Source organism: Perca fluviatilis, chromosome 8 (assembly GCF_010015445.1).
Source record: "Perca fluviatilis chromosome 8, GENO_Pfluv_1.0, whole genome shotgun sequence".
Taxonomy (NCBI): Eukaryota; Metazoa; Chordata; class Actinopteri; order Perciformes; family Percidae; genus Perca; species Perca fluviatilis.
The window spans coordinates 20014892-20038049 of NC_053119.1; the positions used below are offsets into that span (position 1 = coordinate 20014892).

At 38.9% G+C, this 23158-nt stretch overlaps 1 protein-coding gene across 2 annotated transcripts in view; it reads right to left on the minus strand.

Moving 5' to 3' along the window:
* Positions 1–1277: 1277 nt before the first annotated feature.
* Positions 1278–23158, minus strand: part of LOC120564329 (tumor protein p53-inducible protein 11-like) — a 42955-nt gene continuing 21074 nt past the window's right edge. Inside the window, exons 3-8 of one of the 2 annotated variants that reach the window (XM_039809180.1) lie at positions 10161–10302; positions 4765–4823; positions 4549–4597; positions 4060–4156; positions 2721–2822; positions 1278–1985 (exon numbers count right to left, since the gene is read on the minus strand). In XM_039809180.1, coding sequence (XP_039665114.1) covers positions 1852–1985; positions 2721–2822; positions 4060–4156; positions 4549–4597; positions 4765–4823; positions 10161–10289 — 570 coding nt within the window. In that variant the 5' untranslated portion in view covers positions 10290–10302 and the 3' untranslated portion in view covers positions 1278–1851. The remainder of the gene's footprint in view (positions 1986–2720; positions 2823–4059; positions 4157–4548; positions 4598–4764; positions 4824–10160; positions 10303–23158) is intronic. The other variant, XM_039809181.1, reaches the window with a different exon arrangement.

The window sequence follows — 23158 nt, forward strand, 5'->3', positions numbered from 1 at the left end:
TTTTCCCTATCTGAACTGAAAACTCACCCAAGTAACAAGCACATCTGCCTTCAGTGCTGGACTCGCAACTGCAAACCCACAATCATCTGACCTCAGGACCACTCCCTTCTAGGGCAGGACTGAACATGGTCATTTGCAACAATATGGACCACCTTTGGAGGAGGCCTACAGTATGTTTCTTGTTTGACTCAAAATACATTTACAAAATGAGTAAATTATTTTTAGAATGTGTTTTTGAGTTGCAGAGATCAGAGTTGCCAAATTAGCATTGCTGGCACGGCTCTGAAACCCTGAGCTGGGATGTCGCGTACCTGAGGGGCGTGCCAAGTAGTGGGAGGTAGAAAATGTAGTGACCATATCGATTGGGTGAAAACTGTCAAGTGTTGAGTTATGTCTGTTTTGAAGCACATACTGTATATTTTAACTGCCTTATAAATCAAATTCTCCTTTTTAGGCTTTTTTTTGTTGCTATATTCAGCTAATGCATCCATAACATCTTAATTTATCAGCGTTGCATTCTAGTTACACATTTTGAGCTATTTCTTTTGGTGGATTATATTGCATCCATGACATCAAAAACACAAATGTCACTTAAATAGGTACAAAATAAGACACACCAAGAGAAAGATCAATCTTTGAAAGTCATTTTACTAATACTGAACAAGTTCCCTGTTCGGCTCACAAGAATCACATAATAGTAAATACTTTTATTTACATATATACAAGACGTAGGATGCAGATAACTAATCTTTTAAGTAGTTTTAAGGCTAAGGATAAGGTTTATGTAAAAAAACTGTGCTACATCACTGAAGAGGAACCAGCTCAGGTTTGTTTTGCTCTGCACATTGACATGCTCGGCTTGGGACACTAGCTTTACAGTAAAGGTTAGAATGTTAAAATGTTTTCTGTAAGATCACTCAGCGGATAGATCCTGCACCAGCACACACAAAAAAAATAGAAATTCACTTTTTTTGGGTTGGTAGAACTTCTTGACTGATGCCTCAGGGATTAAAAAAAATCACTTTGTCCCTGAAAAAAAGTTTAGATTCAGCATTTCTTTTTGGGTAGTCTAAATCTGAATATGGTTGATGTGCACGATTGAGAGTAAAAACTGACATTCAGGAATTTCCTCAGTGTGCTGACCAAGAAAGCTGTCAGCAGTATAAGAAAAGGTTCATTGTCACTCATCCAGCATTTAGCTAATCTGACTGCGCCTACACTTTCACTAAGCACGGATGCTTTTCCCATTTAAAGTGTTCAATAAAGAGCTGTCAGAGAAGCATGCAAGAGCACATGTATTCAGGCTGCACTTAACATCGATAGCATCAAACAGGAAACAAATTAGAGCACAAACTTTTGGTCCTTGAGCGTGATTAAGAAGCGGTGTCAAGATGCAACTTTAGATAACACTAAATACTGATTCTGGAAATCACGTGGCTATACATGAACAACTTAGTCAGATGTACTGTACAAATTAAATCATAACTATGAGACAAAAGAACGCAATGCACTACAAACTGCTATTTCCTTCTTTGTAATTACAGCACTCAGAACTGCAAAAGAAAAAAAGTTGTGTCAAGAGGGTCTTGAACTCACAGCCCAGTGACAGAGTAATTCACTTTCACTATGAGGTTTTTCATTCTAGTTATAGAGTCTGGAATGTGAGACTGGGCTCATCTGTCGAATACTGGGGGTTACAATAGGCTAGGTCCTATGGAAGGGGGCAGGGGGCATCCACTGGCAGAGTAATGCTCCAACCAAGCCCCAATCAAATACTTTTCCAAACCGTCTGAGCCCTTGTTTGTGATCTGTGCTCAGCTGTCCCCTCCCTGGAAGTATCAACCAGTCAGCTCAGATCTTCTTCAGCTTACGGCCCAGGTGGTAGTAGTAGGACATTGTGACCACCAGGAAGAGCACCCGACTGAGGAGCAGGAGCATGGCAGCATTGGGCAGGATGCCGATCTCCATTAAGGTGATGGACGTCACTGAAACCACAGTGCAACATTTAGTACTTGAAATAGGAAATGCACATAACGCATGATTTCCCTAGCATTATTAACCTATGGAAAGTGGGTCTTAAAGGAGGATAGGTTCACTTTTTTTCAAGTCTGCCTTAAAAACTATACTCACATGCCCGAGAGAGAGTTATCTGTCGCTGCAATTTTTGGTCTGTGTTAGACAATCAAGTGATCTTTTTAGTCCAAAATTCCCTTCTTGGGTTTCCCTGGACAGTGTGTCCTTGCAGGGCTTGTGTGTCGGGACAGTAACACAAAGAGGGAAATTTGTATTGTTACTTTGGAAGAAACCGATTGATGAAGCCTCACATTAGCTTCAGCTGACCTTTCGAAGTATTTTTTATCCCACAGAACCTGGACTGTGGAATTTGTCCATCATGACTTGCATTGAAATTGCTTTAGGAAGGGGTCTCTCTGAGTCCAGTATGGATGGAGAAATGGTTATAAAGACCAAAAATGGTTTCAATTTACATATGGGCATGCAAGTGTTAGACTTAAATTTGGGTGGACTGTTCCTTTAATATAATGCAAGGTTGTGAGACCACACTGTGAACACAAGAGGGCAGTGTCAACACATAAATTCATTTCCAATGTGACCAGTGGCTGGTCTCAACTCTGTCACTAAGTGAGATGGTGATTATAACAACTAGGGACAAAAGGACATAAACAGGACATTAAAATAATGTGTTAAAGAAATTTATCTACCAAGAAACTGAACAGCAAAGTAGCAGGCTTCACTGAGCAGAGTCCACTGGATGACGATCTTTTCTGCTGTGTAGAGACCATTCCACATGATGAGGGCCAGGCCTGGAAAATGATGTGATGAAAGATAATTTATAGTTTCAGGGGCATGGGAATGAAAATAGAAAAAAAGAGGAAGTTCAGGAAAGAAGACTCGATTCCACCGATAAAACTATTATGAGAACAGTTTACTTGCAGCTGTACTCTGCCTGTGATGAAACATGCATACTGTGATAATTGGACCAATTGATTTTGATAAAATCCTGTGCTCTATCATTTCATTCCCAGACATTTTTCCAGTATATTTTCGTTTTTCCTTTGCTAATCCCCACAACCCTGCTGACATTTAAAATAAAGAAGCCCCTCTTTTGTTGGCCTTATGAGATTGAGAACTGGTTCATTCATATTTTCCTCCCTCCAGTGCCATATGCTTAAGGTTTTATCTCACCTCAGGCAATGCAGTAATCTTACAGAGGAGGTTTATTTTTGATTTTTTCAGATTTTACATTGTTCAGATTTATCATAACATAAGATATGCGTACAATGTGTTAAGAGTGCAGTATGAGGTTTATTCTTAGTATTCCCAAAAATGTCTTGTGAGGGAGGAAGAGGGAACATATTAGATAGATGAAATATTTTGTGCTCTTATGTCTATTTAATGTGCTGACGATATGACGTATGTTATGGCCTGACTTTGCTGAAAGTGACAACCTGGCACAACTCAATATATGCTAAGCATTTGCTCTCACTCTTCTTTATATTCCTGCTTTCACATCAATGAGCAACCTGTGTGTTGCCTGCCTCTTGGTCACAGTCACAGAGCCATCACAAACCCTCTAAACATTGAGTGACTGACCTGCTTGAAATCTGTGTTTCAGAAGGCCATTAAAATAATCGCAAATGCCATAATTACCTGGCATATTTAAGAGAGGTGACCAGATTGGTCTCAGTACTCTTGTCAAGTCGTCATAGCGAACTTTTCACATCACTGATATAAACAAACTCTGTGTGTAGCCTAAAGGGATGATTTTGCAGCAAGAGAGTATGTCAACTAAATGTGCATGTGAACTGTAATAAATACATTATCACAGACCACGTTGAGCAATGTATTTGTACATATATTTTTTTTTGTGAATGTAAATAAATACATACTTGTGAGTGTCAGCATTATTGCAACACAGTGAACAAACTCCCACATGCACAGCAGCATATATATATATATATATATATATATATAAATAAAAATAAAAAAAACTGTACTGCAGCTATGCATGAGGAAGCATAAATAGCAGTGAAGACTTACTAAGCAGTGCTCCTCCATAAAGGCGAATGGAAATGCTAGTCGTGGAGAGCTCTTCCTCAAAAACAACCTCATATAGCTGGTTGGGAAACACGAGGGCCTGTGTAGCAAAACAAAAAGACAACACTGTCATATGAAAACAACAGGATTATGTCCTCCCTAAATGCCCCCAAAATAAAGCAGCATTGACAGTCTTCTTGTTTGTGAGATAAACACTGAGGACATTGAGCATTTAGGTGCTTTAACCGACAAAGACGGAGCTGTTTGTCCAGATGTCCCTCACTGATGAAGAATCTACAGTAATTAATTGCTGGGTTCATATAACATGACCTTTTAATTTTGAGAAGTGCTTTTTCTCCTTCAATAACTGTAAAAAAAATGTTTTCACTATTTCTCTATTATTCATAGAGACTATTTAAACATTGAGTGAATACTTTTTAGTCATGAATGTGACAACTCCTTCACTGTGATGATGATTTAAGCAACACTTACCATCACGGCCATAACTGTGAAACCCACTGCAGAGATGAGTATCCATACCCTAAAAATAGATACGCAACATAACATAATGTACTGTAAGAAACACTGATTGTGCATTTGTTTTCTCAGAGTTTACAAGACGTTGAACTTTACAGGAAGTGACACACAGATGACAATACACAGTCTGCTGTGTTAACGGTGAGCTGGTCTGAGCAGTTGAAATCTCACCTCAGCCCGATAGGCTCTCGCACTGCAAACTTCATCTCATTTCCGAGCATCTGACTGATCTGTGAGCGAACAAGGCAAGACAAAAGAAAGAGGAAACAAGTTATGAGAAGGGAAACATAAAAGCAATGATGTCATCTTAACAGATATATATTATGACAGCCTTCAACAAAGCACCACATAACCAAGAATAAAGTGCTCTCCATGCAGGTGGATTTCATGTTGCCAACACATCCGTAGCAAGCTACTGGAAATAAAGAAGCACATTAAACAAAGCAGTGGAGAGAAAAGAAGAGAGGCTAAGTGTCAAGAAGGACCTATAAAGATGTTAATTAAAAACTGAAAATGTCTTCACCTCCTGGTGATTAAGAGGGTATGTCATAACAACATATTGCAGTGAATTGGGAATGAATAACCAACTACCAAGTCTATATGCCAGAAGAGAAACCCCATTTGCTGTGAATTAACTTAATCCTAGCCAATACCACGCAATAGTCAATTTATAATCCTGAGAGCCTGAAGCATTTAGTGAGAGCATGTTTTAACAAATTGAAAGCAATTGTTTATTTCTGTTGAATAGAAACACTGTTAATATTTCATTAAAATGCAAAACAGAATGAATCTCATAATGCAGCAATATTAAGGAGACACGCCCAAGTGTTTTCGTGGTAATATCTGTTGAGAAAGATGCATTTTTTTTATTCAGCAATAATATATATTAATGTGAACCTCTCAGAAAAACACAAATATAAAGCATGCAAGTGTACTTGGTGGCTCCATTTCTGTTTAGTCTGATATTACTAGTATCTTAATATGCATCTATAACTGTCTGGAACTGGGCTGAAATGATGTAGTGATGAAACAATTAAATTATTAGTTGATACACAGAACATATAAATGACTAGGGCTGCAGCTATCGATTATTTTAGTAATCAAGTATTCTACCGATTATTCCATCAATTAATTGAGTAATCGGATAAGAAATACTTTTGTTTTATTGAAGAGCAATAATTGTTTGTAACATTTGTATTGCCTACATTGCTTACAATAAACCTATTCAGCGCAGTTAAGTGCCATATTACACTGTTTTTAAAGAAAACATTTTCTGAAATGCAATAACAACCTCAAACTAAGGCATACATTAAACATACATAAACATTACCTTAAGTTGTGCAACTTAACTTTCAGAACTACAAGTTTCACCTGAGACTGATCTGTATATAGGCTTATATGTAAATATTAGTTATACTCAACCTATTTTCATTTATATATTTGATTACAATGTCACACAGCTCTGTTACACTTACGCTAGTAGATCGTTGATCAGCTGTTTCTCCGTGAAGAGAGAGAGTGAAAGAAAACTGTGCGCAACAATCAGCTGTTTTTCCGAAGGGATAGTCAACAAGTCTGCTCTTTAGATCAAATTGTGGTCACCACTACGTATTTTCATGTCTTTGTTTTTGGTAGTTGTTGTGTTTGGTGTAGTTTCATCGTCCATATGATTCTGTGATTTACTTTAGTTGGGTCTGCTTTGTGGAATGGATGATTAAGTTTAGACTCAATGTTTTCTGTTGAGATGCTGAAGCACTGACGTCGTGCTATTATCGTGGTAAGCTAGTTCCATTTTGCAGTAGACACACTGTACAGAGTTTTTGTTTTAATTATGTTTGAACTGATTCCAAACTTTGGACATTTTCTGTTGTTTTCTCCAGCCTGTCTCTCCTCTTAGCTCCTCACTTATTACGCTCTTCATTTTGTAATCTGTCGTCAGTCTGCATGGCATGTGTCGCCAGCAGCGTCAGCCCGGTGTGCGACACTAATAATCATCCGTGCAGAAACACCGTGAGTAATACGTTTGTAACATTGATTAAACGAAGCTTTGAGGCAAATCATTTTGCATCGAGGATTTTTAGTTTTTTAATTACTCAAGGAATCGTTTCAGCCCTATAAATGACACATTTCATAATCAATTAATAATTCAAGTCATTTATCAAACAAAATCAACATTTTAACTAGAATATATTTGCAATTCAGACTGAATTGGACAAAACAAGCAGTTGAAAACATCACCTTCGGGTCTGGGAAATTTTGATGGGCTTTTTTTCTTTTTTTCTTTTACAGTTTTCTGACATTAGACTAAAAGAATGCAATAGACAAATGAAAAACATTCAGCAGATTAATTGAAAATGACAAGAATCATGCACTGGATGCAAATGAGCAAGATCTCTAGAAACAGCAAAAATCAGTGAGCTAGAGCACAATACAGTATGCAATGTGTACACTGTAATGTTCTGCAAATTATCTAAAATGGAAAAAGACTATCTATATTTATCTGTATATATATATATATATATATATATATATATATATAAATGGAAAAAACAAAGGAGGTAGTTTAGATTGCAAGAGTGCTGATTATTTTTGCATGTGAGGAGAATATCAACTCAGAAATGTTGCTGACAAATTCAGTTTTAGTTTTTTTCGTCGTAAAATACACAAAGACATGGGGGGCAAACAAACTGATAAACCACACAGTGTTCTGCCTCAACAGACAGTAACCCACAGAGAAATTACAATTGTTGGTTGACTGTGATGTTGTATTCCTTCATCCAAAGCCTTCAGGTCTCCTCACTCCCCTAACATCAATGACTTTCCTTCATCATTAAGCATCTCTTCCCCCATAAACTGTTCTTGTGTTCCAGCGAGGCATAGCCTCACTGAAACAAAAAATACACTGAACCATGAAATCCACTAAAGTAGAGAAGATGATTTTCTGGCAAGCAGTGTTTCGAGGTAACTCATTATCAGTTGGAAAATAGTTTTCTGCTTGATGTGCCTGTGAAATGTCAGAGTGAATGCAATTAAATGATTCAGGTTATATACTAGAAAGATCACGTCAAGGGTTTTGCCTTCTACCGTTCCCCACCATGTACAGCAAATGTTACTGAGAACTGCATCTAGAACATTTTCAAAAACAACTGGATTTCATCTAGTTGCTCTATCAAATCATGTCATTAGAGAAAAAACTCATTAAGAGAGTTAAAGGTCTAATATATTCTATGACGATATCAATAAGACCTAAAACTTGCAGAAGTTACTTGCAAGACATGCCATCATATTTGACTTATGTTATTGTTTTGCACATTTCTGTTATGCACATTATTTATTCCAAGCACAAATGTCCTCTTAAGTAGATTCATATAACTAGCATTTTATTTTATGATCAAAAATAGATGAGAGGAAGATATGAAAAGATTGAATGTGTCATAAATGAAATGGAGACAAAGGGATTTTCTGTGTAACCTGATTTTTGTAGTTTCTTAAACATTTCCTCTTAACAATTGCTGCTGCTAGCTTTGATATCAGAGCCCTTACAAAAAGACACCCTTAAAGTTAAACTCCAAAAAATATTAAGGTAAAGAGTAACAGACGAGACCCATTACATCTCTCCTTTCACTGCAGCAAAGTGCCTGTCTGTGATCACGTGAGCTGGTGATTCAGCCTTCCTGTGCCATGGTTTCAGTGGCTGTTTTTGACAGGAACACATAAATATTCATAACTGGCATGAGAAACACTCAAAGGGAAATGAGGGCCAACTGATGGCACAAGGTTAGCTTGGGGTGGAATAAAGAGGAAGGGAGTTAGGGAGAGAAGGAGAAACAGGAAAAGGAAGAAATACACAATGCTGTTTGTGGGGAGAGACGCTTAATCACAGCTGCTATGGACTGGACTCAGTCAGCTACATTCACTACACAAAGAGCACAACAAACAAGCCAGAGAGCATGACAAATATTCAGGGGTAGTAGAAGAAGTATAATCTCTTACTTACCAAACTAAAATTGTGCTTCTCATCCGAAGGATGTTGTCAGTTTGTGCAGTCACATTAAGATTACAAAATGTCTCAGTGGTAATCCTCTGGGATACAAAATATACACACAACATTGTGGTATGTCTTATCTATGAAGACCTGGGTTAAAGCTTGGTTCTAACTTCATGACCTTAGCACTAAAAGTAGTGTACCAGTGGGTTAAAGAAGCTGACAGTGACTCAAGGGGCAAGAAGGACAATATTCCTTGGCACAATTGCACTCACATACGATAGCACAAATACAAAGTAAAAGAGGCAGGAAGGGACAGTCAGCGGACTAGAGGAGCACTTCCCTCGTTTGTTTACAGGGCCCACAGGGATAAAGTCAATCGTTTCCCTTTCAAACCAACTGTTGCTATGCAGCTGACTGTTAGATCCCATGGGTATCTTTACAACAAACACTTGAATCAAGGATAAATAGAACAACTCAAGAGTAACGGCACAATGCAGTTCATTGTAAGAGCACCAATTTGATTTCTAAATAAGTGTCAATGCCAGAGTTAAATAAGGAAACCTACTATTCAAAACCACACGTACAATGGACCACATTGGCCAAAGTATTTTGTTACTGTACTTTGCCTTGACTGTTGCTGAACCACTATTCAATCATTACAGACATGTATCTAACCTCAATTATCTTCCTCAAATCAAAGAAAATTTATTGGAATGGATGTTGAGGCATTAAGTGTTTATTTTTCTCTATCCCTTCGCTTTGTGAAAAGGATCTTAGCGACAGATGTCTGGATTAGGTCCCTCGCTAAAACATTGAGAGAGAAAAACACTCACAGGGGCTGAAAAAAAAGAGGGCAACATCTCATCACAAGCTATCAGCCACCACCGTATGCCTGCTCCCTTCTGTTCGGTTCCCACTTACCTGATTAATATTTCAGGGAGGAACCGTCAGCTTTGCCTATACTCATTCTAATGCAATCTGAAAAAATATCATATGGATCTTGATATTTGAGCCCTCTGTTGGAACAAGACATTATTGTTAGTATGCAACTGTACAGCTCAATGCTCATGAATATATAGAAGTGTTTTTCTATCTCCTGGCATGAACCAGCATGTGTGCTGTTGTGTTTTGGTATACACATCCCTGTGCACTGTCTATATGCGTGTGCAAATACATGAGGCAGGAATATAATAAATGAGATGCAAGAGGCAGGGAGTCTCTCAGGGGAGCCAGTTACATCCCAGTGGAGCTGCGGCAGCTCATGGGATAACGTGATCTAGATTCATTGAAGCATAAGGAGCAAATGCACAAAAAGGGACACTATGAGAGTGATGAGCCAATTAGCAGCCCATTGTGGCTTTTAAAAGGAATCCATAGTTTTTCCCAGGGTTGATGAATGCACCTGTGGTTGTGCATTGCTGAAATATTATCCATTTGACTGATGATGGTTTAACACGTACTTACATTTATGACAAAGTTGTTTGTTGTGCTAATGCACTGATATTTGCCTTTGTTGTCTGTATTACTGCCCATACTGAATATAAATGACAAATAAAAAAATCACGTGACTTAATCTGACCTTTGAGCGGTGCACTTCGCCATCATCATCCTCGCCGCCGACTCCAAGGATCTTCCTGCTCTTCAGGCGGCTTATCAGGTCTGTCTGGCTATGCTTCTTCATCAGAGGAGGGTGAGGTTTAGACGCCATGGTGCGCACACACCTGACAAAGAAGAAAAAAAGAGGTAAGTTCAGAATGCAAACAGAGTGTGTGTGTGTGTGTGTGTGTGTGTGTGTGTGTGTGTGTGTGTGTGTGTGTGTGTGTGTGTGTGTGTGTGTGTGTGTGTGTGTGTGTGTGTGTGTGTGTGTGTGTGGTAGTATAGTTGGAGGAAATAAATTAATAAATGAAAGAGAAAGACGAGAAGATGCAAAGAAAACTAAAATATTAAAGTCCCACTCCAGACACATTTTAAAGTATGTAAAATACTCTGTTATGATTAATATATTTTGTTTAACATGGTTTAGCCACATACAAAGTAAAATAAAAGTCTGAAAAAGGGGCTGGAAGCACATCTACCCATTTCATTGAGAAATTCCAGTGCCCCCGACACGGCCGCCTGCTCAGGTGGCCTGGCTGCCGAGCTCCGCAAGCTGGTGGTCTGCAACTATAGTCAGACCCAGGCTCAGATGAGGAGTCTGTTGTGCACTAAAGTCGGCGATAAGCAAACGTATCAGAATGCTAAGTGTAGTTAGCATCTTTTATTTGTTTGTTGTGTGTGAGCTTGTTACTGGCAGTGGCTGACAAAGCTACAATGACAGTGTGTTTTCGCTCTCTATACGGACACTCCGCTCTGTGCTGGAGGTTTCAGGTTTCTTCGCTGGCTTTTGCGTATTAGGGAGCGATTTGTTTACGAATTAGTGCCATACCTAATCTTGCCCGGTATACATTTGAATCTCAAATTTCAGAGAAGTGCACAGACCTCCCCCTTTCAGGAGAGGAATGTGAAAACACCTCTAGTGAAAAACTTTGCACGGATACAATTCAGTATGGTCAATATCAGACATTTTAGGGAACATAAACTAATTTTTGAGTGGAGGGGGACTTTAATTTCATATAAGAAACATCAGTGGAGCTTTTCCTCTGTTATTACCCCTCGATCTGAAGAAGACATCTTTCTACAGCACAGGCAGGAAGAGGTATGATAATCCCCTTGAGGACTTGACTTATGCAACACAATTACATAACCCTGGTCTTGGAAATACAGGCAACCTATAAAACCTTGCTCTTAAGTCAGACTGGAGGCAGGAGCCAGATGTCCTCTGGGTCTGCTGGGAGCACACACACACACACACACACACACACACACACACACACACACACACACACACACACACACACACACACACACACACACACACACACACACACACACACACACACACACACAGCAATATGCCCAAACCTTAGATACATTTATGTCTTATTTGAAATTAATACTCAATGGCCTTTATTCCAACAATCTAATTTCTTTCATTTTCTTCAGTTTGGTAGTTTCCTGCTTTAAGCTCTCAGCATGACATATTTTATCCCCACATGCTGTGGCAATTAAAACAGACTAAAGCTACACTGATGCCAGCCAGCCAGATTTGTTATATGTATGCATGCATGTATGTATGCATGTATGTATGCATGTATGTATGTATGTATACATACTACATACATGTACTGTATTTCACAAACAATACATTTGTGAAGAAAGAACTCTGCTTACACTTTATAAGTCAGAAGGTTTGCTATATTTTTTAAATCTTAACAATAAAGCTGTGATTGCTGGAATTCCCTGCGTCTGTTTTAATAGTAATGGTCCTCCAGTATTAATAAATTAGACTTTGGGGTTTTTAAATTTGTTTAATGAATATAGCCTATTATTATCAACACATTTCTGATATGTACATTCAGACAATTTCTTCAATGCATAGAACTAGAAATATTGTCAATGACAAACAAACATTTATTTTTGCCTATTTTGGCTGCTAACTGTGATAGCAGGACACACTGTTGTGGTCCTATTGATTAGTGTTAATGAATTGTGCCTGTGGATTCAATGGGGACAAGCAATAGTCAAATCAAGACTCAAGAGTATTACCTCCATCATGGTACAACTGGAGGTAAAAAAGCATGCACAAACGTGTTCACACACACGCAATGGGGTGGCCTGTCTAAAAATTGATGGTTACTCCACAGGCCAATTCTCAAGAGGAGTAAAACAAGAGGAGTTATTGAACGATTCTCTCAAAGATGAGGATACCACACAGAGAACAGAGAGCTTTGTCAACCAGGAAAGGAAAAAAAACAATCAGTGCTACCAGAAAACACCACAAAGTGCTCAGTTTACCACCAATAAGGAAGTGTGTCATCACAGTTAGAGGCGCATTGTAGGCTTCAAGTAAATATAATACAGTAAATACTGTTGGTTTTCTTACAGAAGCCAAACAGCACAGCTAGGCTCTATAAGAGAACAGAGTGCAAAAAAAGTACATTGAGTGGATAAAAATATCATACTAAAGCTCTCTAATACAATAACCTAGCAGCCAATTGTGTGGCATACAGTATATTCAATTTTAGTGATAGCCCAGTCAAAAAGATAACATTATAGATAAATAAAATAAAAATATATTTTAATTTCTGAGGCTGTACAATTTAATTGGATGTTCTATTAGAATTTATGCTGAAAAAGTCATTGTTTAATTTATCATAACCTTTCCAACTGATTAATCAACTAAGTAAATTACCCATTAAAAGAAATACTACTAGCTTGCTGGTGCAAGTGTCTTAAATGTGATGATTTGCAGCTTCTCTTCATGCAATTGAAGACATCACCTTGGCTAAATGATAGAGATAAATACAAACAAGCTTAAAAAGGTCCCATGGCATGAAAATTTCACTTTATGAGGGTTTTTAACATTAATATGAGTTTCCCCAGCCTGCCTATGGTCCCCCAGTGGCTAGAAATAGCGATAGGTGTAAACCGAGCCCTGGGTATCCTGCTCTGCCTTTGAGAAAATGAAAGCTCAGATGAGCCGATCTGGAATCTTCCTTTTATTACGTCATAAGGAGCAAGATTACCTCCCCTTTCTCTGCTTTGCCCGCCCAGAGAATTTGGCCCCCCATGACAAAAAAATAGACATCATGGCTTGCAAATGAGCGAAGCATGGCAGTTGGTCAAGGCCACAACCCCACTCTCCACCTTGCCCCCACCCCTCCTCCTCAATAGCATTCAAAGCTACAGACAGAGGAAATGGCACATCCTAAGGAAAGCTCATTGTGGGACTGTCTCTAGTGGCTGTAATTCTGCACCAAGGCTGAATTTCGGGAAAGAGACTTCAGATACAGTATTAGGGGACCACTGAGGCCTATATAAAAGCATCCAAAAAGCAGCATGTCATAGGACCTTTAATTGATAATGTAAATAAACCCATGCAGCAGCGAAACTTAGACAGCATTACATTATAAGGTCTTCCTAAAACTTTGTTCTTCTCACACCCACTTCCTTCTTTGTTTTGTGTTTGACTGGAACAAAGAGGTGGGAACTAGAAAGTGTGCTAATCTGAGTACATTTCTGTCTGCGATACACATGGCAAGGATTAACAATATTCCCTTGTATTGGCATTCATAGATAGGCTTGGAGCAGTCAGTGAAGCTTACGCAGCATGTGTTCAGGCTTCTGTTGTCAAACACTCCACTTGGACTCCCACACAGTGCATGAGGAACTAGACTTGCCCTGTTCTGTAACAGCAAGAAAAGGCAACATTGATGGAAGTGAAAGTTTGGTACAAATGCAGGCAGACCTATTTCTTACGGAAATCTGATGAAAGGCCTGTATGCAAGGGCAGTACCTTACAGGAAAAAAAATAAGATTGCATATTTGCATTTTCTTTTACAAGGTTCTAAAGATGTTACCTAATTTGGCCATACACACAGTATGGGGTTTTAAAATTTGACAGCTCAAATTGCAAAAAAAAAACGTGTTTCCTCTTATTCACTAAATGTAAAGTTTGATGTGAAAATAGATGAGACACCTGTCCGTGAACTCTCAGCATGATTGTGATGGGACATTTGCTTCAGGCTAAATTATGTTAATTAGCCTATTAGATGAAATAGTCTGTAAAATAAGTCACTAAAAAGCAAACTTCACCAAATTTGCTTTATTAAATTGGATCCTTTTTAATGTGATAATTGCGTATGCATAGACTGTTAAATCATTGATGAAACGATATATCCTTCAGCTCAACTGTCTCCCTTCATATCCTTCCTCATTTAATGCATTTTAAAAGCGACCACTTGCATCACTCTAAATTATGCAAAACTACAGCAATGCATTGTGTCCTCCACCACCATCAAAATCTGTGATAAAGCCGTAAATAAGACACACCTCAGTGCATGCACTGTAATCACACATTTCTCCAAACCTAAAATAACACTGCTTGTCTCTCCATTCCAATCTCCTTACCAATGCTCCTTCAGTACCAGAATAATGCTGATGCCGTTGCCTAGCAACTGCCAATGGACCAATCGCTTCTTAATTATTGAAAGCACCTTTGATGAGCCACCGGTGACTCCGCTGTCATTCTCCTTGCTGTCGTAGGTGATATTTTAGGATAAATGAAGAGACTTTGATCTGTGTTCAGTCAACTGGAGAGAAGACATGCTTTCCTCATGAGTGGCTTTTTGTCAGCATTAAAAGACTTTACGTGGGACTAACTTGTAGCTGTATGTAATCTCACTCCTTCAGAATGGCAACAAACTTTACTTGTGAACCAAACCACATCTCACCTGGATGATAAAAGCGGGGTAAAACATGAAGATGGTGAAGGAACGAGTTGCCTAAAACGATGAATTATTGAGTGAGCTGGACAGAATGAATAAAGAGAAGCAGAATTTAAGAGCAGATCAACTTCCATTTTAGGCACCCCAGAGTCAAATTTTAACATTCACAGAACATGTATCGAGATGCTGTAAAAATAGATAGGTGTTCAAAAGGACAAGGAGATGTTATTATAGTACAAATTTAAATGGCTTGGAGCCCTTTAGACCAAATCGTGATATCTCTACTCAGACACCTGAAGAGAGGTTTTTTTCCCAGTGAGAGCAAAAGTGTTCCTGCTGTTTTAAAGCAATTGGGCTAAGTGCTCTGCAACACTTCAGTAAGATTGTTGCTATACATTTTATTGTGCTGATTTCTGTTCAATCAGATGAAGGAGAGGTCTCTCTACTTACTATACTACCCTAAAGTTTTGTTTCCAATTAGCCTTCGATGCATTGAATAAATTTACCTTGGAATATAAATTACGTTTAATGTGGGTGAGTGTCCTTTTTTTTAATACAAAATCTAAAAAACATTTTAAATAAAAATGCATTAGTGTTCTAGTGCTGGGGAAGGGGAAAAAAGCCATGTTCAATAGTGCTAATTTTACAGTTTTTGCCTCTGTGGAAATAAGATGCATTAAATTGAATTAACAAATTTTGTCATTACTTATGAGACCAGAAGAATGGCAGGAGAAATCATAATTCAAGATGCACTAATATGAATTAAACTTTGCCAGCATCTAAAAATACCTACAGAACTATTTTCATCTCAGCATCAGTGCTATGTTATAATAGGGACCTAGCTATTGCTGGAGTAATTGTTTAATGAGGGAATGCTATTAATATTCAGGACATCCTATTTCCCATTTTATGCGTTAGTTGAAAGAATTTGAAGATATGGTAAATAGAGACCCTGACTAAAATTGATCACACCGACGAAAAAAATATATGAGGGTGATTAAAATGACAATATAAGCAGATTTCTCAAAAACATTGCGTGATGACGATGATGATGATGACGATGATGCATATAATACCCTCAAGAAAGCCTCAGGATGAAGGTCTATCAGTGATGTATGATGAAAAGCCTGCTATTGATGGAGCCTAAAGATATAGGGTTTTCGAGCAGGTCTTTGCAGAATATCAATGCATTTACCTCCCAATGGGATAAACAAAGACAGGTAATATCAAATATAATAATCAAATGTGAGTAACAAACAGTATTGTCTCTGTTCCTTCGCCAGGGTTTTGTGACAGAACATGTGCTGTGGAAATAAAAAGCTGCTAAACATAGGAAGATATTGTGGGAAATGTGCGAACTACATGAGAGATCTCTGGTTAGTGCCAAGAAAAACGTTCCATAAAAAACAATTGTATCATATGAACAAAGCAGTGTGTGGTTGTGGACGTGCAACTGTGAACAAATGTGTTACTCAAAATAAGAAAGCAGTTTCTACAGCTTATCTCCTCCTCTTTTCCATAAATAACATGAGACCAGTAGCCTTTAAATCCCCTAACCACCATGTTTGGGATATCTAGCAGCACTGTATAGTGCCAGGAGTAGAAAACAACACTTTTACTCCATTTTGCCTGATGTTAGTCTAGTACCGTAACGTTGCCAGCTATTACATTTATTTTTGCAAGTTAGACCATGTGTGGGAGTTTCTTTGCAACTCCACAGACTCCAGAAACAAGTGTGGCCAGTTCATCCTCAATTTAATGTCCGTCTCTTGAGACCACTTAGAATAATTGACTGACCTTAGTAAATGTGTTACCGCTCAAGGTTAGTGTTAATTATATGGATTTCTCATTACCCTAAGGAATGCTGGAGCTTCAGCACAATATAACTTTAATCTTTGAAATTGACAAACAGCATGTGTGTGATTCATGGCTCAATTTAAACAGGATCAAAAAAGTATTTGTCTCTCCCCGTTCACTACTGTGCATATTCTTTCTGAAATGAGGTCTACCGGAAGGGGAGGGACTTTGTGTCTCTCTATGAGATCAAGATTCAAAAACAGTGTTAAGAGTTGCTTGTTTGTGTTGACAGCAAGAACTTGTTTGTGTTGACCTCCCCCACTGCTGCTGAGCATACCTGTCAAGTATCCCGTTTTGGCCGGGAAAGTCCCGTATTTTACCCTTCTTTCCCGCCGTCCTCCCGTATTAGTATTTTCCTGTAAATCTCCCATATTTTAACCTGCGTTATTAAAAAATATTAATACCCCGGGCCCGAGCGGAGTAAAAAAAAAAAAAAAAAAAAACATTCCCAATCTGAGCTCTGTCACTAGCCTCACGATAACTGCCACCTGCAGTAGCCTACCTCAGGTACTGTAGGTGGCAGTTGTTGCGAGGTTAGTGTGTGAGGTCAGATGATGAGTGACAACGCGGGGGGGAAAAAAGAAGAAAAAAAACAGACGGATGATGGACGCTACAACAGAGACGGTGCGCTGCCAAAACGTATGAAGGCTTTACTATGCATTCCCCATAGCAATGCAAGTTCAGAAAGGGTGTTTAGCATGGTACGAAAGATTGTTACAGAGAATAGGATGACGTTAGACAACAGAACTGTTTGCGCTCTACTCTCATGTAAAATGAACCACTCTGGCCCAGCCCACAAATACACTCCTTCCAAAACAGTCTTAAAGAATGCAAAGTCTGCAACAAATTTGTACAATAACTCACTAAAGAAAAGTTACGTGAAATTAAAAGAAAAACTGTAAAAGAAAAGCAATATGAAATGAAAAGAATGTGTGGAATGAAAATAAAATGTAAATGTAAAGACAAGCAACATTATAAATTGTAAATGTTTTCAGCATTCTGCATCAAGTGGTGATTTTAGCTTTCTTTTACACCTGTCTTAAAATGTAAGGGATACTGGAGCTTGGTTGGGGTGGTGGGACTGCTCGCGGTGGGTGCCGGAAAATTTCCCTTATTTTCAAATCCAAAACTTGACAGGTATGCTGCTGAGGTTGTGAAGAATTACTTTTTAGCAGCATTTTACCATTACATTTGGTATATCCATGGTGCCCAGCGGATGAATCATTTCCTCAGCATCAGGTCAGATTTTTCACTTATCCAGTGAATATCTCTGCATCTACAAGATGGATTGGAACAAATTTGGGGACAGACATTCAATGTTCCCAGACGTATCAGGCTGGCTTTGGTGACGCTCTGACTTCTCATTTATTACCACCATGACGTTGACATTTGTGGTTAAGATGTCAGTCAATCTTCACATTACCACTGCATCATTTCTATGTGGCAACTAAAAGTTAGCTGCACTTGAGCTGATGTGTTAGTTGGTGGGAAAAGTAACTGAAAAATTCTTCTGATGACAATGTGTACTTATTGTGTTATCTAATCCTTGTATCTCCATTCACTGGGGAAGACTGAGGCACAAATTTTCCTTGACGCAGGCCAACGTGACTGTCCTGTGCCCTAGGGCAGGTCGAGCTGGGAAACTGTAGGACTCCACTTTGAAGTCTGTAAGTGCTTAGCATTTCCACAACAATCTCAGATATCTACTCAACAGTGACAAACTAATTCACTACCTCCAGGAAATGCTTACAAGATCGGCTTTTTGATAGATACCTAACACCATGAGCAATTGTGATAAGAACTGAATGTGTCCACAGTGTTTTCATAGAAATGGAATAGCATGAGGACATTGTTTACCTTGACGATGTCTTTGGGCATTCAAAGTTTGTCCCAAACTGTGAGCCTACACAATCTACAGCATTCTTTCGTCTTAAAGCTTTACTTCTTTTTCACCGTTTTCATAACTGTACAGCAAACTGCTTAGAGAATACTGCAATCCTGAGTTGTGTAATACCTCTGCATTCCAGTTGTTATTATTCCTGTAACATGTAAAAACTGTTTTCTGATTCACTCGCCTTGTTGCTGTGCTCTGACAGCTGCAATGAAATACATTTATCCCTCACAATGCTTAAAACTGATGAGGAAACAAGACTAGGTGGAAACCTAGTATATGACAGGACCATGTAAGGTCAGTGTGCTAAATTGTAGCCAAATTGTTAAATGGATAGTCAGTGGTAGTGTCTCTAAAGTCTAAAGGCCAATGGTGTAACTTCATCACTCACTCAGTTAAAGTCCTAAACAATATCCACATCGAGAGTTTCTTTTTATTAAGCAATAAGCTAGCCTTTGGTGCCTAGCCTTGGTAACAATGAAACATTTCTTTGATGTCATTTTAAAGCAGTTAATAAATTCACATAAACCCTTATGTTTTTTGTCATTGTATAAATACACTCCACAATATTTCTACACATTTTATCTGAACATCAAAAAGGTGTGAAGAGGCACCATTGCTGTAGTGCAGTCTATCTGATTCGACGGTAAACGCTGAATACCAACTTACATCCTTTTTCCACCAAAACTTGTTGATTTACGCAGGTTTTTTAAACAACGATAAAAATAGCTGCTGAAAATAGCCAATATGCCTTTCTGTTTTTTTTTTCTGATGTGTCACATATGAAAGCACGAGCGTGCTAGAAAACAGGTGTAGTTAACTTTTTCTGCTACAGCTTTGATATACAGTGCACAAAACTGCTGTATACACTTAATATCTTCGCTAATAAACTTAAACTCGCCTCTGCTCAGACCGATCGCTCTGCATGTAACGTTACTCTATGACTTGCCCCCCCACACACACACACTCTTACAACATCAGGTTAGTAAACAGTAGAAAGCCACACAGAGGCCAGTGCAAATATTACAGTGGTTCCTTCTTTTTTTTATATTTCTTACTTATTTAGTCTGTTGGTGTTGACTAATTTGATGTTCCAGCGCTGCTTGGGCTGCGCAGAGATGGACGGAATTTGTGGCGGAGATGACAGAAGATACAGATTGAGCCGACGCGCATCACAGCATTGCGACGAAAAAGGGTACGCAACAATATAGTTTTGTGGCAAGACATCACAGTAGGGCTGCTTGATTATGAAAAAAACTAAACATAATCACGATTATTTTGGTCAATATTAAAATCAGGATTATTTAACAAGATGACTCATTGACTTTTGGAAAGATTTGCATTTATTTTGCGATACATTTTTTATTAGCACCATTTATATCGTTCAGACATACAAAACAAATTCCACAATATATGACAGGTAATGTCAGATGGTGCACAGAACAAAGAAACACAAATTGCACAAAAACAAAAACCCTCTCCCACCCCCCACCCTCTGCGGTCTCAAGGAAAACAAAACGAACAGAAATCACACCTTGCCTAATCACTCTCCTCTATTTATTGAACTTAAAAAACAGTGAAACTGTTTAACAAATCAACAGTGAAAAGACCTTGAACTGTGAAATTTCCCTTAATACTTTCCTGTTTGAAAGGTTTTTTTCAGTCAAAACAAGACAAAAAAAAAAAAAGAGTTTACTTGCAAAACATGTGGAAAATAATAGTTTCTCTCAATTACATTGTTTTATGGATCGAGCTGAAATCTTAATCGCAATTAGAATTTGATTAATTGCACAGCCCTTCATCACAGTGTACCCACTACAATAAACTAGACTACACCACTGCACTAAAGGAAGGCTTTTATTCCGTGTGAGTACGTATTAATAGTAAATTAAAAGTAAAAGACTGCCAGGGAGGAATGAACTAGCCTGGCTCCGCCCTCCTATGTACTTACACTCAATTTTCATTTCCCTTCAGTACTACGTCTGGGTTCGCGGTATAGTCTTGGGTTTTCTCCTTCAAAATTCTTGGCGGTCCAATCAGCGAACAGAGAACGATGACGTTGAGGTCGTGCGCTAGAGTTGCGGCGGAGAAAGATGCGAGCGAAGCCATTCGGCCCGTTGTGGCAACACCGCCGAATATCCAGAAGTTAAAGCCCGAGCAAGAACAATCTTTGCTGAGTTGTGTTGGTGGCCATGATGTTGTGGCCCTCCTCCCCACGGGGTTCGGGAAAAGCTTGATTTTCCAGCTCGCTCTGTTAGTGGTGAAGGAGTTGGCTAAGGCTAACGCTAGCGATGCTAATGCTAAATATAAGCCTTGACGGTCTCCCCTCTTGTTGCACATGCGTATGACATACGTCACGACCAAACGTTAACGATTGTGAGAGTGGCTCTGGGCAGATCCAGTAGTTTTAAACTTCAACAAAGTACCCGCCTTCAAGGAAGTTAACACTTGTCAATGGAGAGAGGCCAGACTCTCTGTACAAATGAAATGTACGAGAGTCTGGTAGGACCAGGCTAGGAATGAACCTCATTATAGCTTTAACAAAGTCATTACAGCTCCAACCAAGCACTGCTAAGAGAAGTAGATTAAAACACAGTAAGGCTTCATACAAGGAGTTGACACATGGTGTGTACTGTATAAGTAGTAAATGTTCTTGTTAATTTGTCTACCCACAAGAGTGGGACATAACAGGATTTACAATACGTCGGCAAATGTAGCCCCAAATTTTACCATCAATCAACACCCATCTGACACAATCAGAACAAATGAACACGTTGCAATTATACTGTAATTAATATTATATTGTGCCGGTGTCAAAATATAGTTGCAACCTCCTGTGTCTGCGAGAGACAAAAACCCTAGCACCACATGTTATGCAGGGGCACCAAAACTACTGACACATGACAAGTCTCAAATTCTGCCTTTTCTCTTCATGTGGGCTATGTGATTACACATTTGACACATTCAGTTGGCCGTGACATCAGTACAGCTCAGAGGGTAGGCTGGTAACAGCGAACTGCACATCGTATTGCGTAAGAGGAGACACTGACCCTGTAGATGTATCCAGCCATCCAGGGGTGTTAAAACACCGATCATTTTCTTTATAATCACCTAAAATAATGGTTTCCCTGCGTCACAGATGCGGTCTCTGATGAGGTGGAAATTACAAGTGAGGTTCAGTTGTGACAAACGGGCAGAGAACACGAATGAACATAGAAAGCAGTGTTTATGACAGCTGGTGATAAACAAAGGACAATGGTGAAGGCAGTGAATTCCTCTCTTGAGTCAGAACAGGCCACCAATGCATACCATGGAAACTGTACTCTATACAACACAGAGAAGATCTGTACACGCAGTCAGTCTGAGGAGAGAACTGCTCTCAGTTGCTCTCAATGGATTATTGTGCTGAGCTGAACATATTAATGCTGTTAAATCATCTAGGGATAGTCCCACGTAACTAACTAGTCCTAATGATTCCTGGGATTTGGAGTTTCCCTGCCTATTATTCAGTTATTACATCACACAGCAGCAAGGGAAATTGGAAATTACCCTCTTGTTGGCCGATTATGTAAGAGTCCCTACAGCTCCTAGAGTGCTTACTGAAGATCTTTTGGGAATCACAATTACATATTACTTACAAAGCCATTGTCACTGTAATGAGAGGTTACTACCACATCTGTTAGGATAAGGTTTTCAACAGTGCAATCTAGTTTTAAAATTTTAGGAATGACAATTGAATGCTACATGACTGCCCTGCTTATTAGGTGAGATATCAATCAAGAAGGTGCATTTCTGAACAACAGTTTCATTGTCCTTTGAACTCAGCTGTAGGGATTGTCCAGCGGTCCAGCTGTGTCTCAGTAGAGGCAGCCCTCCACCCCTCCTCCTCCTTGCACTACAACTACTTAGAGCTGAGCGAAATGGAGAATATCAGATATCGCAATATTATTGACCAAATACTAGAGATGCACTGATTACAATTTTCTAGGCCGATTCAGATTTCTCATTGCGTTTGACCTGCCGATACAGATTTTAGCCAATTCCAATTTAATTTCTTCTAACCACTTTACAGCACACACAAATATTTATTTTTTATCTTTTCTTTAATAGAACATTTTACATTGAACATAATTTTTTTTACATAATTTTTTGGGCATTTTAGTCCTCTATTTGTACAGGACAGCTCAGACTTGAAAGGGGAGAGAGAGGGGGAACGACATGCAGCAAAAGGCTGCAGGTCGGAGTCAAACCCGCGGCCGCTGGGTCGAGGAGTAAACCTCTACATGGGTGCCCGCTCAACCAGGTGAGCTACCCAGGCCCAGAACATTTTTTTTAATCGATTGATATAAAATAGAACTATATAATTTACTCCTGGTGTAGGAAACTCACACACATCTAAAGTGCAATGTTATGTTACTTTTTCCTTGCAGGTGTTGCATATTGCAAACTTGTTACCTTCCTAACACACACTGAAGAATTTCCAAACAGCTACATATGCGGACA